Source organism: Danio rerio, chromosome 19, assembly GCF_052040795.2.
Source record: "Danio rerio strain M-AB ecotype USA chromosome 19, GRCz13ab, whole genome shotgun sequence".
Taxonomy (NCBI): Eukaryota; Metazoa; Chordata; class Actinopteri; order Cypriniformes; family Danionidae; genus Danio; species Danio rerio.
The window spans coordinates 22,009,589-22,028,003 of record NC_141039.2 but is presented as its reverse complement, the minus strand read 5'-3'; the positions used below and the strand labels follow the sequence as shown (position 1 = coordinate 22,028,003).

At 35.0% G+C, this 18,415-nt stretch overlaps 2 protein-coding genes and 1 long non-coding RNA gene across 7 annotated transcripts in view; 1 reads left to right on the top strand and 2 right to left on the bottom strand.

Annotated features, from left to right (window-relative positions):
* Positions 1 to 2,266, bottom strand: part of osbpl3a (oxysterol binding protein-like 3a) — a 104,997-nt gene extending 102,731 nt beyond the window's left edge. The window contains exons 1-2 of one of the 4 annotated variants that reach the window (XM_087294366.2): positions 1,589 to 1,737; positions 1,443 to 1,508 (exon numbers count right to left, since the gene is read on the bottom strand). The gene's annotated coding sequence lies outside the window, so the exon portion shown is untranslated. 4 annotated transcript variants of the gene reach the window in all.
* Positions 1,863 to 17,545, top strand: LOC147832540 (uncharacterized). Of its 2 annotated transcripts, XR_015516728.2 has the most exons (4): positions 1,863 to 1,898; positions 2,113 to 2,201; positions 16,473 to 16,577; positions 16,814 to 16,969. It is a non-coding gene; the product is annotated as an uncharacterized LOC147832540 (long non-coding RNA). The 2 variants fall into 2 exon arrangements; XR_015516727.2 differs by lacking the exons at positions 1,863 to 1,898; positions 2,113 to 2,201 and adding an exon at positions 9,937 to 9,989 and having other exon boundaries at positions 16,814 to 17,545.
* Positions 10,960 to 13,930, bottom strand: npvf (neuropeptide VF precursor). Its single transcript, NM_001082949.1, is given in 3 exon segments — positions 10,960 to 11,638; positions 11,798 to 12,174; positions 13,777 to 13,930. Coding segments are annotated over 3 exon segments (597 nt in total). The 5' UTR covers positions 13,912 to 13,930; the 3' UTR covers positions 10,960 to 11,553.
* Positions 17,546 to 18,415: the final 870 nt, after the last annotated feature.

Below are 18,415 nucleotides of genomic sequence, written 5' to 3'. Positions count from 1 at the left end.
TACTTTAAACTGGCATGTGCGCGCCTTGTCGCGGCGCTGAGCAGTGCAGCGCCCTTTAGACATGGGCCGGTTTAAGATTCTGACGGTATGATAACCTTGGATAAAAATATCCCGGTTTCACGGTATTGTGATTACAGCTCTAAAATATATTCTTTTTTTAATGAATGGTATAAAACTAAAACATTTTTCCTTTTAAATATAATATATATATTATTTTGAGAAACATTTAAATTATTTTGGAACATTAATCATGTCAAGCTAAATGAATAATTGACTTCTGATGTCTTCATTTGTTTCAAAAAACGATTTTTTTAACTATTTAAAACAGCATCTTTGGATATTTTTTCTGCTAAGTCAAGGATTTAAAACCGTCAAAAATTTCCGCTGTACCATTCCTAAAGGTATGTGTAAGATTAAAACAATCTTACACATACCTTTAGGAATGGTACAGCGGAAATTTTTGACGGTTTTAAAACCTTGACTTTTCTAAACCACAGAAAACAATTATTGTCCCATGCCTGGACGGTATAAGATTCTGAGGATATAATAACCTTGGATAAAATTTCATTCTATCACAGTATTGTGATTACTGCTCTAAAATGTATTCTTATTATATTCCGAGTTAAAAACAACTTCAGTTAGCTTTCACTTTCCTTGTATAGGAAAAAATGCTGCTGTAGCTAGTCTCTTACTTTCTGCCTTCGGGACAAAAACTGAACAGAATGAAGGTCACTAATTTACATATTAAGGATTTTGCGAGAAACTTTGCCTTTTGTCAAAAAATTAAACCACTTTTATAGCAGATAGTAAAGGTGCTGACAATAAAAATAAAAAATAACGTAATTTGATGTTTTTAATTGTATCAAATAAGCAACAATAAACTACAAAAATCGAGGGTTAGGGAGTGTGTGAATTATGCAACACAACAACACACAATATTTGCAGTCGTGACGGACACTTGTACACGATGCGGGTCCCCTTGCTGTTGCCACAGCAACACAATGACTCTGACCAAACCAATCAGTCAAATAGTAAATTGACTTGCACAACTTCTTAAAACTTTTATAACAAACTGCAAAGTTGCCTAGGCCGAAAATGAACAAGAATAAATATTTTATTAAGGGTAAATTAAAACAAAACTGCGTAATAGGCTCACAGATGAGTCACTTAACCCATGGTGAGGACAGGAAATAGTTTTAAAGAGTTTCTAAGGCGACATTAAACTCAAAAGAAATAAACTTATCGGCTATGATCGGGATTTAAGACTGATATAACGTTAAACATACGGCTATATTCATTTATAAGACCGGATGTATATTAGTGGACATATTTTACGACACATGTGCCGAAATCATCGTAGTTATAATTCTTCTCTTACAAAAGCTCTTGTTTGATCATCCAAACATTTACATTATATTACTAGAAACGAAGTCAGTGCCTACCACAGTCGCCAGGTTCAGAGTGACAGCGTGGCGCGGCGGCTCTGTCGTCGTGTCACTGGCGGTCCACTTAAAAAAGACGCCTTATCAGCACATTTATACTTTGGACAAAGCGACTGTCGTCGGGTTCACCATCTCTCTTCTCCTACCTATCAGGTCTTAAGTAACTTCGCTTCTAGGAAGTGTATATCACATACGAAATGTTCGTGACGCACCGCTGTAATCCGAGAGAGAAGCGCAAGGTGGAAGAGAAACCATAGGTTTTATATTCACGACTTCCAGCTCAGGTTTGAACCTCGAACCGTGTTTTGAGTTCCGCGGTGAGGTGAGTAGTCGTAGGCGGGGCATCCGATGATTGATGTTTAGGAAACCAATGAAATTCCACCGCAGAGCCAATCAAGATATGGCATTTTAAAACAAAACAGAACAGAAACTATTATGTAATTCTGGTACACACAGGTAATCAGTTCATCTATCTATCTATCTATCTATCTATCTATCTATCTATCTATCTATCTATCTATCTATCTATCTATCTATCTATCTATCTATCTATCTATCTATCTATCTATCTATCTGTCTGTCTGTCTGTCTGTCTGTCTGTCTGTCTGTCTGTCTGTCTAATCTATATATCTATCCATCTCTAAATTAATTAAACTGAATCATTTACTAGCTTGGAATAATCACCTTATATCCATCTGAATTGTGAGGACTGCATTTGAAGAGGGAATCCCATCTACAGCATATCAGCACGATGCTATGGTATGATTAATTCATGTTAGACAAATGTGCTTCTTTGCATATTATCCCAGGGTTGCCTTAACAACGAAGGCTTTAGTTCATGCCAACACCCATCTACTAGAAAGGGAATCCTCCCTTCAATGGAATGTACCAAACCAGTCAACCTGATTCAGGTACAGTATGTTTTAAATAAGAACCACACAGACAAGACAAACAATCACACAACTCGAGCACATCACTGAAGTGTTATAGACGTCATGTTGTCAGCTCTGGGAAAACTCTGAGCGGTGAAACCAGTGTTTTCCCATGACGGTGGGCAAGTAGAGAATACGGAAAATATGACACATTGGTTTCACTGATATGTCATTTCCCCGTTTCTCTATGCTAATGATATGTTATTGTAGAAGTTTAAGCAACTTTAATTAAATAGGTCTAATTCAGAATATTAATTACATTTCCTACTGCAAATACATCCCTGCTTTGTTTTTATTAAGTGGTTGACACAAATGCACTGTTTCATTAAAAGTCATAACATAAAAGTTTCGTTTAAAAAGTAACGCTAAACACATAGGCTACAATTCATCAACAACTTAGTGATAGGCTAATTTGCATAGCAAATGTGTGGCATTTTATAAGATAGTTAAATAACATATAGGTAAAACAATACACACTGTAGGTATATACAAAATTAAAAACCTTAGGGTATACACATTTTATAAACATACAAAGCAGTCAATGAAAATTCTCATCCATTTCTTATTTTGAACATGTGACTTAAAGAGTGAACGGGTGTTAGTAACCCTGAACTATTACAAAGGAAACAGCGTACTCTGGTGGTCAAGTGGAGAATTGATAGATGCAGTAGTGAAAAGGGAGAGTTCACCCAAAATGAAAATTACCTCATTTACTATCCCTCATGTTTTTTTTTTACTTTTGTTGAACACAAATGAAGATATTTTAAAGAGTATTGGGATCCATCAACTTTCTATAGTAGGAAAAAATGGGTCCCAGCATTCTTCGAAATATCTTCTTTTGCATTCAACAGTGTGTTCAAACTCAAATAGGTCACTTGAACAAGTGAAGGGTAAATAAATGATGACAGAATTAAATTTTTTGGATGAACTGTCCTTACGGCATGGGATAGTAGACCCAAAAATAAAAACTGGTTTCATCTACTCACCCTCCATTTGTTCCAATTTGTATTATTGGAAACCAAAAGCTTCCATGGATGCCTGTGGCTACCTGTTTACAGCATTCTTCAACCAATTTTAGTTTAAGTTCAACATAAAAATGAAACTCTGAAATTTGGAATCACTTCAAGGTGAGTAAACAATGCTTTTAATCATATTTTTGAGCGCAAATCTCCAGTTTTGCACAAACAGCTTCATATATAATAAATAACTTGCTCAAACATTTCTTAGTTTATATCTCAAAAGTGAATATATGCATCATTCAGAATGACAAATCCCTTTTTCATTGTTGACAATTGATAACAATGTTATGCCATGTTGTCAATCTAACAGTGTACTCTGCTAGTTTTTCCTGATGATATTATGGCCAGGTTTTGATGACCTTGGAATTGGCTTATCAATTTTAACAAAATAAATAGTCACATAACTGTACAGTTTTACAGTATACAGTTTTACAGTACTGTACACATTATTGTATTAATATTACCAAAGTCCCTTTAAGGCAAGTCATTTCACTTGGCAGCCATCTTTGAAACGCCTCTCGGGCATGCTCGGGCATTCTGTCTGAATGGGGAATCATCAAACTCTCCAAAACTGCTTGCCAAGCTTACGATTGAATTTTGTAATAGGAATCACCAATAAGATTAAACGACTACTGTCTCTTTAGTTTCATTTCATTTAATTTTCATCTAAATCACACAACATCTGCAGAATCTCACTTCTGGTCTGAGCCCCTCCTCTGGAGTATCATAGAAGGCGGGATTTATTCACCATATAGCGATCGTTGATTGGCTCCTGTACTAGTAGACGGGGCTTGATTCCCTATATTGACTGTTACACTTTTCCACATTCAAAAGGATACGAGTGACATGTCTTGTGTATTCTAGAGTCTTTGGTATTACATACGTTATGTCTATGTTTATATGATTGTTGACACAGTTGTTCTCTAAACATATGTATTACAAAAAATTGTCCCCATATGCATCCTTGTTACTCTTTCTTGTTTCATTGTTATTCTTTTCTTTTTTTTTAAATACAGTTAAAATGTTGTGCCTTGTGTATATACATATGTGTTCATAAGATTTACCTTTGAGCTATTTCAGTAAACTGGTTGAATGTGATTATCTCACCCAGATAGCATATGAATATGAGCCACTTTAGGAAGTTATACAGCACTGGTGGTATTCCTTTGGCCCAGACAAAATGAATGTGAGCCTGAATGTGGCCCACCTGTACAATGGCAAAGGGTGCCAAATATTCAAATTCATACTCTGTTAAAATAGTTGGGTTAAAATACTCCAACATATAACTCAATTATAGGTTATTATAGCACCTTCCCAACTATGGGTTATTTAACCCAATGCATTGGGTTATATAATTTAACCCAATGTATTGGGTTATTTTGATTAAATGTATTTTTTCCATTCTGGTATTACTATTACTACTATTATTAGTACTATTCATTTTATAATTGTGACTGTGTAAATTAATAACATATAGTATTCAAAAATATTGAAAATGCTTTTTTTCCATTACATTTTAGTTTCAGACACATTTGGTAAAATAAATCAAGAATCACAAACAATGAAGAAACAGAACAAAGTACAGACAGGTATAAACTATGCAGGCAGAAAATCATGTGCTGATGAAGCAGGATATGGAGCTCTGTGTGCTGTAGAGACTGTCCAGCAGCTGCAGCAGGCTTCACTCAGTGTCCACAACATACAAAACAGTTTAACCACATCTAAACACTTCTAAAAGATAGTATTAGATGGTGAAACGGATATAAAATCTGGGTCTGGCTCACACATGTAAGTGCAAATGTGGTCCAGTTAGCTTAAGACATATGTGGGCCAGTTTGGCAAATATTCGGCACAGTAAACTCTGGCTAATGCACCCATTAGCCAATAGTGGCCCAGAGAAGATATGGCAAACGTGGCACAGTTATCTTAAAACATATATGGACCACATAGACTAAAGTTATCATCATAGAGATAAGTGTTTGCTTTAGTTGGGCTCATAGCCCTGAACCTCTTAATATAAATTTTCTTTTGGGCTGCTGTAACTTTTAAGAACTTTGCTTGAAAAGTTTATTCATTACAGCAAACAAGCCAAATTAAAAAAACTATAAAATTAAGTGAGGCACAAGCTGTGATGAAAGAATATAATTCACTGATGTTAACCAATGTTTAATTCATTATTAGAAGTAACTTAATAACATGCTTGCACATGCCACAGGTTTATGAATGTTTAAAAGCTAAAAAAAAAAATCTATGATTCAACTGCTGCTCACGGAGACATCAATAATCAGCGTATGAACCTCAACAATGGTGACAATTAACAAAATAAACAAAACACAAGCATCACAAAAAGGACATTAAAAGTGACAAAATCAACAACGTCAACATAAACAGCAAAATCAACAGCAAATAATGAAAACTGGAGCATCAGTAAGCTATAGAATATAGTCATACTGCAATGCATGCTGGGATTGTTGTACTTTGCCACACCCAGCATGTGTAAGGTGTACGCCAGATCTGAGCCAGAATAAAAGCAAATTTTGGCCCAGAAAAGGGTCAGTTATGGTTCATTGGGTTGAATTCTGGCTGATAAGTGATACTGCTATGGCTTAATTGTGGCCCAGATCTAGCAAACAGGAGCAGACCACCCAAGTGCCATCATTCCATGCGGTATATGGGCCGGATGTAAGTGTCTGGTGTGGGCCGAATTTGAGCCACATGAATTTTGCTAGCTGGGCACTCAGTTTCCTTTATTATTGAAATTTAGAAATGGATGAACCTGCAGTTCCTCAAATCAGGACACATTTACAAAATAAATGATGGAATACATTATCAAAATTTACCTGCAGAGGTAATCAATTCAGGGAACATTTCCAAAATATAAAAATGCGCCTTAATAGCTCATCCGAAACTAAACTAATGCAGTATACTAATGCATATAATTCCAACAGGGAACCAGTGCAATATACAGAAACTGTAATCAGTAAATATTATGGAATGTTGCCATTGATAAATTAGTAATAATCACAGTGTTTGAGAAACAAAAATGGTTTAAGTGAAGGATTTTTTCAAATTTTCTATCACATATACCCTTTCCTCCTTCCTACGGATGCAGGAAAGATCATAATGGTCACTGGAATGTACCTTTTAGGATTCTGTAAAAATCTGCCAAAAGTGTTTCTTCCTTCCAAATAATACCTGATCAAGCAAAGCAATGCACAAACATCCAAGTTAAAACCGAAAGCTCTCTTTATATGTGAATATACCTATTTGTATGACTGTAGACACTTTCTGTGTTTCTTTCACACACTCACCCTTCTCCATGTGGTTTTCTGTGTAGCTGTAACCCGGTGAACTCGACCAGTCATGCGACCAAAGAGCCCATATAGGTTTGGACCAACTTTGTGTTTGCCACAAATCTCAATAGTGTGACACTGAGAGCATTTCTGAACAAAAATCTTCTTTCCTTTTTCTAAGTCTCGTTCTCCCATTTTAATATAATTTAGGGAGCCGTAGAATGAAAAACTGAATATGCCCACAACAAACAAAGGAAAGATCAAACCATGAGCCTCAGTCACCCTTTTTTCCTCATTCACATGTAAATTAGTATGAGCTCCTGGTGAACAAAAGCCAATCCAAATAAAACACCTGTTTTATTTTATCTTTGCCACGATGAGAGTAAATAATAATTAACTAGATATTTTTCAAGACAGAGATTTTTCTATACTGCTTAAAGTGACATTTAAAGGCTTGACTAGGTTATTTGGGTTAACTAGGCAGGTTAGGCTAATTAGGCTAATTATTGTATACCAATGGTTTGTTCTGTAGAAGATTGAAAAAATGTAGCTTAAATAGGTTAATCATTTTGACCTTAAAATTGTTTTTTTTTTTTTAATTAAAAACTGCTTTTATTCTAGCCAAAATAAAACAATTATGACTTTCTCCAGAAGAAATCAGGTATACCGTAAAAATTTTATTGCTTTGTTAAACATTATTTGGGAAATATTTAAAAAAGAAAAAAATTCAAAGGGGGGCTAATAATTTCAATAGTACCTGGATGCAGCCTTTATGATGCAAGCTGAGATTGCATCACTCAGCGATGCAATGTCAGACACAATGCACTCAATGGAGTGAGTGACGTCACTGTGACTGGTAGGGTTAGAGGTGGGGTAAAGTGAGTGCATTAAAAAGCATTGGAGTCCTCGAGTCAGAGTTCCTCACACCTCCAATACACATCTCTGCCATTTGTTTCACAGTAACATGTGCCATTCAACATACACAGTTAATCTATTCATGATTTCCTTTTCATGTAACTCATGTTTGACAGTTTATAACCTCAGCTAAGTTGTAATGAACCCAACAATGACATTTAGGAATTTGAATGTAAGATCTATGTACTTTTTTGTCATGGCTTGAAGAGAAAACTGCATGTTAATACTTCTCTACCTTTGGATTGCTGTTGGTTGAGCTGGTTTTGTGGGTTGGTATTTCACTCATGTCTGACAATGCTTTGTTCAGGAAATAAAATGGATAGGTAACTTTTGACCAGTAAGAATGGCTTTAACTCAGCTTTTTCCACACACCGGTAGCTTCATACAGTAAAAAATGCAGTTTTCAATTTCATAGTGGTGCATATTGTTACAACTAAGATTTTCTGTACAGTATATTAGGATGCTTTAATCTACGACTTGCACATTTAAATGTAATTTAAGCAACTTTGCCTTCTTTAAGGCTTTGAGATTTTTTCTCTATATCATTGTTGATAATAACTTTTATAGATCCAGATTAATTTTGATGGATAATTGATTTAAACATGTCATCCTTCAACTGCTTTCTGTTTCTGATTATAGGCTCAGAATAGCAGTATAAGCTTCCAGCTTTACGATCTTAAGTTTTTACAGCTTGTCAGAATCAAAAACTTGTGAAAAATGGTTTGCAAATTTATTCAGCACCCCCCGAAGAGGCATAAGGTCTGTTTAACTGTATGTTTGTTTAACTGTATGTTTTGTTTGTTTACATCACGCTGTGTGAATATTATAGACGTGAGCTGCATTAACCAGAGCCATATAGAGCTCCAACTGGAGCATGAGAGAAGAACTTATTAATACTCATGACCCTTCCAAATAAGGTCAAAACAGAGCATTTATTCTGTAAAACATAGGGTTCTAAATGAGCTTGTAATTATGGAACATTCCAACAATTATGGAGCTTAACAATTTTTGCACTTACCTAAGCCAATTTCAGTGTACAACCCCAAATCAGAATAAGTTGGAACTAAAAAGTGGAAAAATTTATTAATTTCTAAATTTACTTTGATTTCTTTTTTCATTGCAGACAATACAACAAGCATCATTTAATGTGTTCCTCATGATTTTTATTTATTTATTTATTTTGGGACTAAGCCAAAAAGAAAATGAATGAATTAATACATTTATTTATTTATTTATTCAAAATAAACATTCCATTTTTGGTTTTTGCAACACATGTCAAGAAAAGTTGGAACAGGAAAGCATTTACTACTTTGTAATGTTGCTATTTCTTTTGCACTACACTTAAAATACAATTTCAAACTAAAGACACCAAGCGATGAAGTGTTTCTGGTGTATTTTCTCCCATTCTTACTGCAAACAAGTCTTAAGGTGGGCAACAGTATACAGGGTCTTCATTGTCACATTTTGAACTTAAATATGCACCACACATTCTCTATTGGAGGATTCTTGAAGGCCAGGACTGCAGACAGGCCAGTCTAGAAACAGTATCCTCTTCCTTCACAGCCAGGACCTTGTAATGTGTGCAGAATGGGAAAGGCAGCATACTTTGCTCCAAAATCTCTATGTACTTTTCAGCATTAATGGTGCCATCACAGAAGTGCAAGTTGCCTTTGCCCATGGCACTTGACTATGACAGACCCTGGCTTTCGAACTTTGCACACTGCGTCTATTTCTCCAAAAAAATACTTGAATTATTGATTGATTTGACCACAGTACACGTTTCCACTGTGTGATGGTCCATCCCAGATGCCTCAGAGCCTAGAGAAGTTGACAGCGCTTCTGGACACTGTAAACATAGGGTTTCCTTTTGGCACAGTACAGTTTTAACTGTGGCATTTGTGGATGTAACTATGTACTGTGGTACTTGACAATGGTTTGTCAAAGTAGTCAAAGAAGCCCTATGCGGTGATATCGCTTATAGATGAATGAGGATTCTTGATGCAGTGCCGCTTGAGGGATCAGAAATCATGGTAGTTTAGCTTAGGCTTGCACCTTTGTCCTTTATGCACCGAAATTTCTCTAGATTCCTTTATTTTTATTATCTTATGCTCTGTTGAAGGTGAAATATCCTATCTTTTTTGAGGAACTTTGTTTTTAAACATTTCAATAATTTTCTTATGTATTTGTTGGCAAACTGGCAATCCTCTGCCCATCTTTGCTCCTAAAGGACTAAACCTTCCATGAATGCTGCTTTTGTACCAAATCATAATTACAATCACCTGTTGACATAATCACATCAACCAATTTACCTGATCACTTGCCCTAAACTGATCCTGTCCCAACTTGAAAATGTGCTAAAACTCAAAAGAAAACAGGAGATAAGAACTGGTGAGTGTTTTCCACAAGTTTTATAATTAAATAATACAGTTTTAATAAACAATAAAAAAAATATTAATATTAATAATGGCATTATTATTGCAACATGGTGGCTTAGTGGTTAGTATTGTCGCCTCGAGTTGGCATTTCTCTTTGTGACGTCTGCATGTTTTCCCCGTGTTCGTGTGGGTTTCTTTTGGGTGCTCCGGTTTTTCCCCACTGTTCAAAGACATGCGCTATAGGTGAATTGGGTAAACAAAATTGGCTGTAAGCTTGTGTTAATGCGAAAGTGTATGCACTGTAAAATTTTTTTTTATAATTTTACGGTTTATAAAACGTAAAATAACAGCCGTTAAATTACAGAAATATACCATAAAATAACAGATATTCAATTACAGAAATTTACCAGAAATGTAAATTTAGGGAAATTTCTGTTATTATATATCCATTATTTAACATTCTGTAATGTAACTGTTATTCTACCTTTTTTTCAGCACCCCAGTTGCCGAACATAAACCGTAAAATTATGGGGTTTTTTTGTGTGTGTGGTTGTTTTTACTTTTATTATTATCCTATTTTTTTTCCTGTGGTTTAGTCCATTTTGAAAGTGGTATTCCATAGAGTAGAAAACACTAATCCCTGTGTCAATGTGAGAAGAGGGTCTGGTGTTTTGTTTTTGTTCCCTCACTGAACATTTTTGTTTTGTCAGTAGATGTGTTTTGTTTCACATTCTTATGAATTCTTATGTTATGAAAAAAGTTTTCTGCGTTACTATTAAATGCAATCAGTTGTCTTTTTAAAATGATTTTTTTGTTCTATTTTTTATGGTTTAGTCCACGTATGATCGGCTGGGCCTAATTCTTGTCAAAGCTGTCTCTTGGCTGTGTCTGGTTTTCTGCAGGGGTTTTGAAGACTTGCAGCTAAGATACTGCTGCTTACAGTTGTAAAGAAAACTCATTTTCGAACATATGTATTTGACTATGCCTAGGTATGCTCAAATTTCCTTTATTGGGTGCATTAAAGAGTGAAAAACCTGAGCACATTTTCTGATGTTGAGACGTTGATGAGATCTCTTATGAAGTTTTGGAGAAGACAGACTCAGACTTTTGGAGAAATTACTCAGAACATGTTGAGATTTTGATTAGATAGATCTCTTATGAAACGATAGAGACATATATGAGAGTACCAGATTCCTTTGCTTAGGAGAATGGACTGAGCACATTTTGAGACATTTATGAGATCTTATGAAACTTTGAATGATACAAATGTCAGAGCACCAGATTCCTTCATGATGGAAAAAAGTTAAAACATAGTGAAGACAACTTTAAGCGTATTAGAGTGTTTGTCACATGAGATAAAGGTGAGAAGCAGGAGATGCTAATATTTCCATTCGGTAATCTCATTTCTGTAGTATTTTGTATTATAATAACACATCCCACATAGAATGTTATTCATAATTTACTTTACTCAAACAATTTACAAGCAGGCAAGAACAGATGGAAATACATGAAGGGAAACGAAATAAATAAAAACCATCAACAAAACATCTCGACCCATTGCCGTTTTTGGGGCTTTGTTAGTCTAAAGCTGTGTAGTCTGTGTTTTTGACAGTTTCTTCTGAATCTTCTACTGTTTCAAACATGTAGTCGTGGACTTGAGTCCTGCAGAAAAAAAGCAAGAAGTATTAGAAAAGATAGACTATTAAAACAATAAAATAAAAAGTTAATTAAAAAACATTTTATTTAATTGATTATGATTTGTATCAAACAATATAAACATATGCAGTAAAATAAACCCATAAACTTTATCAGAATGTTTACCTTTCTTTTGGAAATGATGGTGATTCAGGTGTGCGCGTGTACAAAGCCAAAGCTCGTAAAGGATCTAAAGCAAAAATGTTCCTCCTGCCAAACCGCTGCGGGAGGGTGGCTGAGGGTCCGGTCCCCGACCGTGCACACATGGTACAGGAGCGGCCAAATCGCTGAGGGAGGTTGATGGTAGACTTGGGAGCTCGGTCTCCTGTGCCTGGCTGTGCATCTCGTCCAAAGCGAAGAGGGAGGTTTGCATGCAGGTGAGCTGGTTTTGGTATTATAGGATGAAGACGTAGGATGGTTGGAGAACTCGCACCACCACTGGTTGGGGCCACATTAAGAGTGAAGTCTTGAATCTCCAGACTGCGGGGAATCTCTTGAGCATTCTTTGAGATATAGAAAAGGATAATGGTCAACATTCTTAGTTGTTACAGATTTTGTTATCACTTTATTTTGATGGTCGCTTTAACACAACTAATTTTCAACAGATTAGAAGAGAATTAGGCTGTTGGTTTGGGGTAGAGTTAGAGTTAACTTGTTAGTGTAAGTTGACATGTACTTGCAAATTTTCTTATAGTCAAATAAATGTTGAAGGAGCAGTATCAGCAGATATGAAGCAGACAGTCTACTAATACTGAAATGAGAATTAATTGGCTTGTAGTTACAATGTAACTTTAGTCAACAAAATGTGCAAAAGGGACCAAAATAAAGTGTGACCCAGATTTTTTTTTCAATGTGCTGATATTACTTGCTGTTGATCAAAAAGTTGCACTTGTTTACATTACACACCGAAAATTGCTGTCTCAACTCAAATTTGAGTAAAATATAGACAAACATCAAAGTCTTAACCCAACAGGATTTGCCCATAATTTCAACAAATATGATTTTTTTATGAATGTATGATTTCATTTTTAGCATTTTCATTTATAAAATGTACTCAGACAGCAGTTTAGGTCTTAAAAAGTCCAAAAGACAGTCACCTTTTACAACAACAATAGTAAAATAGTTATAGACAATTTTAAGGGATGCAAACAACGACAATGGTCCTAATGTATTTCCTGTTTTACATTTTTAATTTTTATAGCTTCCGAAAATCCCAAGAGGTCCAGAAATTGATAAATAATGTTATGACACCTCTTTCAATGTTATATTATGATTGAATCGGCACTTGTTACAGTTATAAAACAGTTTCACGACAAGCAGGAAATGTTCTGACATCACCGAATTGAAATGGTCCGTACATTTTTCAGAACTTTTGACTGAATTTTCTGTCGCTTTATTATAGTTGTAATATGCATTCATTCATTCATTCATTTTCTTTTTGGCTTAGTCCCTTTATTAATCCGGGGCCACCACAGCGGAATGAACCGCCAACTTATCCAGCACATGCTCTACGCAGCGGATGCCCTTCCAGACGCAACCCAACTCTGGGAAATCCATACACACTCATACACTACCGACAATTTAGCCTACCCAGTTAACCTGTACTGCATGTCTTTGTCTTTGGACTGTGGGGAAAACCCATGCAAACGCAGAGAGAACATGCAAACTCGACACAGAAACACCAACTGAGCTGCAGCCGAGGCTCGAACCAGCGACCTTCAGTTAAATGGATAACTCACCAAAATTTTGTCATTTATTAGCCCCCCCATTCATCTTTCAAACTTGTTTGAGTTTAATTCTTATGTTGAACAAAAAATATATATACAGAATATTCTTAGAAACAGGAAGCCAATGACTTCTATAGCATTTGTTTTTCCAATTATGGATGTCAATAGCTACAGGTTTCCAGCATTTAAAAAAAATAAATTTTTGTATTTAACACAAAAATAACAACTCCAAGGTTTCAAACAACCTAAGGATGAGTAAATGACGAGCACATATTTATTTTGAGTAAACCTTTCCTTTGCATAATTAAACGTTTAGTTCTAGATTTAGTTTTATAAAGGATGAAATAAAGAAAGCCCTATAAGAAATAGAGCTCTTACCTCTGAAAACTGTCCCCATGTAAATCCATTAAGATCTCTTTCACCTGAAAGTGGCAATCTGAGAGCCGTAACTTCACTTAGCATGAAGCTGCTCAGGATGCCGAGGGCTAAAGAAAGAAGAGCGAAGTAGGACATCTTACAATCGGTCACTGAAGCCCGGGAACATCACAAGCTTTTTATACATTTGGGCACGTGCAAATCAACATAATCACAAAGACATTCCTTATAATGCACTCACAGCTTGGCATATTTAATATATTAACTCCACCAGCAGCATTAACCTTTATTCATTCGCTAATGACCTTCTTCAGTGTTTCATAGCAACCAATGGCGTCTTAGGCTTCTTAATGCACCAGAAAATGACAAGTCACTATGATTTAATACTTAAACCCCTCTTTTTAATACTTTAAAAGTTTAAGCCAGGATTAGGCCTCAGTTAAATGTATTTAATTGGATGATACAATAAAATAAAAACAACTTAATACAGAAAACATATTACTGCAAGGCAACTCAATAGATATATCACTATTTTCAGTTAATTAAGTCTGGGACTAGCCTTAAGCCCTGCCTGTGAAATGGGAGGTTATCGTGGTAGGTAGTGTTGAAAAATTGATATGTCTACATTAGTGAGCAAAAGACATGGGCCAGGATTCTGACGATATGATAACCTTGGATAAAAAAATATCATAGTATTGTGATACTGCTCTGAAATATATTCTTTTTAAATGTCTAAATAAACAAAAAGCTTTTTCCCCTTTGAAAACAATATATTTTATTTTAGGAAACATTTAAAATATTTTGGAACAGTAAACATGTCAGGCTAAATAATACATCCTTGTTTACATCCTTGCTACAACATACCGTTAACACTAGAAACTGTGCATGTAATAGGTCAATTTTAGCAAATCAAAATGCTTACAGGTTGTGGCTTACAATCCACAGCTTCTTTTAATATGGTTGGAGGAGTTTTAGCTGAGTCTAGCGCTGAACTAGGAGAGATTCTGGAAGCTCTCTTTTGTCAAATGCTAGCTATATCTTTTTTTTTTTTTTTTTCATTTTCTGGACCATAATTAAAATTAAATTGCAAACACTTCTCTCTTTGTGTCATGTACTTTGGAAGCCCAAATCCAGAAACAGAACAAGCTCTGTGGAAATGGTGGCGTTTAGACGGCATTTTAGCTTTTAGTACTATAACATTATAGTTGCTGCACGGGGTGTATGCGCATGGTGAATGCATGTAATCCGAAGTGTTTGTGATCTCACTAGCCCAGATTTATTTGTTTGTAGTCCCTAAATTTTGTTTGCTGTAGGCTTTGCTAAGCTAACTCTGTAAAAGCCAATGTCTCCCTTTGCATTGAACTTTGAGCATATTACATTCAGAGTTGTTGTTTATGTTCACACATTTACATTACACATGAACTAAAATTGAAAATATGATATCATAGTGGACCACCCATTTGAAGCTATATCTTTTTGTTTAGATCAAAAGAAAATTTAAATAATCAATTGACTTTCTTCAACAAGACAAATATGCTTTGTACCAGATTATTTAAAAGATTTTTCATGGACATAGAAAATATTGATTAAGGCAAATTATATATTTATCATTGCTCAGGTAATAAACTTTTGATGTGAACCATTACCATCAATTGATTAAATTGAATTAGATCAAAGAAAGCTTTTTTTTCACCCTGTTTTTCACAGTATGAATTTACAGGAGCCTTCAAAAATGGGCATAACTGCTGATCACAGTACGTGCAGATTGATATCAAAATGTTTTTATTGTCTTATTCTTATTAACATTTGCAAAATGTAAAACAATCCATAAAAACTGGATAGGTTAGATTACCTTTAAAAGTCCCAATGAATGTAAAGAGACAGGTTTTTCTGTTTGTTTTTGTACCATTTGGCATTATTTCTTAATATAGCTACTGGTGTTAAACTTGTAAAGCATCAATGATAAATTATTGTATTCAATTACCTTGTTTTTTCATCATGGTTTTATAAATTGAGCATAAGCCGGAAAAGGCTAACCAGTAATCCCTTGGAAATTTGCACATCTTCTATTCCATGTGTTTATACCGAACAAAAGGTTTGGACTTGCTCCAAATTAGCTGGAGATGCATTCAACACATAATAGTGCAAATCAATTCATTGTGCAGCCCACTGAGACCCCAATTACCACCGATGGAGTGAGAAAGAATGGTCTGATGTTTTCTCTAAAAGACGTATGACACATGAGCTTGAAAAGACGTTAACATGCCTGGATGAGGAATTGCAGACCACAGAATGACTGTGGTATTTTAATCTATCAAAAATATTTGCTAATTGCCATAACTGCCATGCATATGACATCAATGGTAGTGAGGGGAAGGTATTTTAATTTTGTCATCAGAACTGTCTGGAGAAGACCGACATTTTATACTTCATTTGCTAAAGGGTTATTCACCTAAAAATGTCAATATGTTATTAATTACTCACCTTCATGTCATTCCAATCTGTATTTCCATTCGAGTCAGCAGTGCAACAGACAAGTGTGGTGTTGCCTGTAGAAAATGTACAACCTGATCTAATGTGGAAGCAAACAAGTTTGCTTTTATAGTCTTTTGGTGCACAAAGGTGTTAATGGAGTTGCTTATAATTACAGTTGCCACTAAATTCACATGGAAGGTTTAAACAATGTTTTCTTTTTCTAGACTTTGAACGACCATTGACAATGCTGTTAATTAGCACTTCCGAGGTCAAATCCGAGGCCATGGTGCTCCACCGGATAAAGGTGGTTTGCCATCTCCAGCTTAGAGGTAAATCCTTACCCAGCTGAAGAAGTTACAACAACTGTATGCTAAGATACACATTGCACTAAAATTGCTAAGCTTCCTAGTCATTTAGTAGTACAGAAGCTACAAATGTTTTCAATGTTTAAATGAAAAATAAAAGGTAAATCAAAATATAAGTGGCAAGCCCTAACAGGAATCTGAGTCAAAATCCAACACATATCACATGTTTCAGGCCTGGACCTCTGTCTGCTTCTCCATAGAACTCGAGACTGGTGTGGTGGAGGTGATGCTGGTACTTGCGTCACCAGCTTCATTCTGTTCCCATGGCTCTTGATCCAACATCCTTTTTACACAGATTCTTACTGTGTTCAGCAGTGAACTGAAGAGCATCAAATACAATGGTGACCTTATTATTTATTGATATTCTCCACTTTGTCCTGTCCTCTCGTGCAATTGTCTTTCGTGGATGACCAGGCTTTTTTGGGGGACTTTGATGAGTTTGTGACATTATGAAGACAAAAAAATTGTAAAAATCCCAGATTTTCAATGACCAAAGTGCTATGGCAGAAAGGGTAATCTATTTGGCCTTCATCTGGACTACCTGTTGGTGTAGGGTTTCAGTCACTTTAGAATGACTCAGAATCTATAGCAAATCAGTGAAAAATGCTAAGTTATGCTGCCAGTTAAATAGAGTTTGTAAGATATTTAAGTACTACAGGTTGCCAGATTAACACAAATAACTGGGTGGTGTTGTCTAATTTTGATCTGTGTTTTTTTTTTTCTAATGTAAGTTTCACATAATGTGCCTCAGAATACATCAATCTTATGGAATATTAGAGGTCATTTATACAATCTGTAAAGGATTATGCAGTGAAAGCTCTCACTCCAGGTAAGGGGTTAACATGACAAATCTCAGACCATCTTTTTTAGTATTTGGCATTTTGTGCAAATAATATAGTCTACATTTTTATTTTCTAGAATACACATTTGTTAAAATAGCATGATCGAGTGATTGTTTTTTTTTTTTACATAAATTTCTTTTATTGTTTTTTTTTTACATGGAATATCAATTACAACATTCATTGTATAATTATATACACACATATATATATATATATATATATATATATATATATATATATATATATATATATATATATATATATATATATAAAATTATGAGCCCCCTTTTGATTTTTTTTTCTTTTTTAAATATTTCCCAAATGATGTTTAACAGCGCAAGGAAATTTTCACTGTATGTCTGATTGTTTCTTCTGGAGAAAGTCTTATTGTTTTATTTCGGCTAGAATAAAAGCAGTTTTTCATTTTTTAAAAACCATTTTTGGGACAAAATTATTAGCCTCTTTAAGCAATTTTTTTTTCGATAGTTTACAGAATAGACCATCGTTATACAATAACTTGCCTAATTACCCTAAACTGCCTAGTTAACCTTATTAACCTAGTTAAGCCTTTAAATGTCACTTTAAGCTGGATAGTAGTGTCTTGAAAAATATCAAGTAAAATATAATTTACTGTCATAATGGCAAAGAAAACAGAAATCAGTTATTAGAAATAGTTTTTAAAAACTATTATGCTTAGAAATGTGCTAAAACAATCCTCTCTCCATTAAACAGAAATTGGGTAAAAAAAAATAAACAGGGGCGCTAATAATTCTAAATTCAACTGTGTAACCGACTGGGTGGAGTGACAGAGGACAACATTAGGTAAGATCCAATGTGCAGGTTTATTCAATGTCAGGCAAGCAGTAGTCATCAGGTGCAAACGGGTATATAAAGGTATTCCAGAATCATAAACGTTTAAACAGGCAAAAAGTCGAAAGGCAGGCGGCTAAACAGGATAAC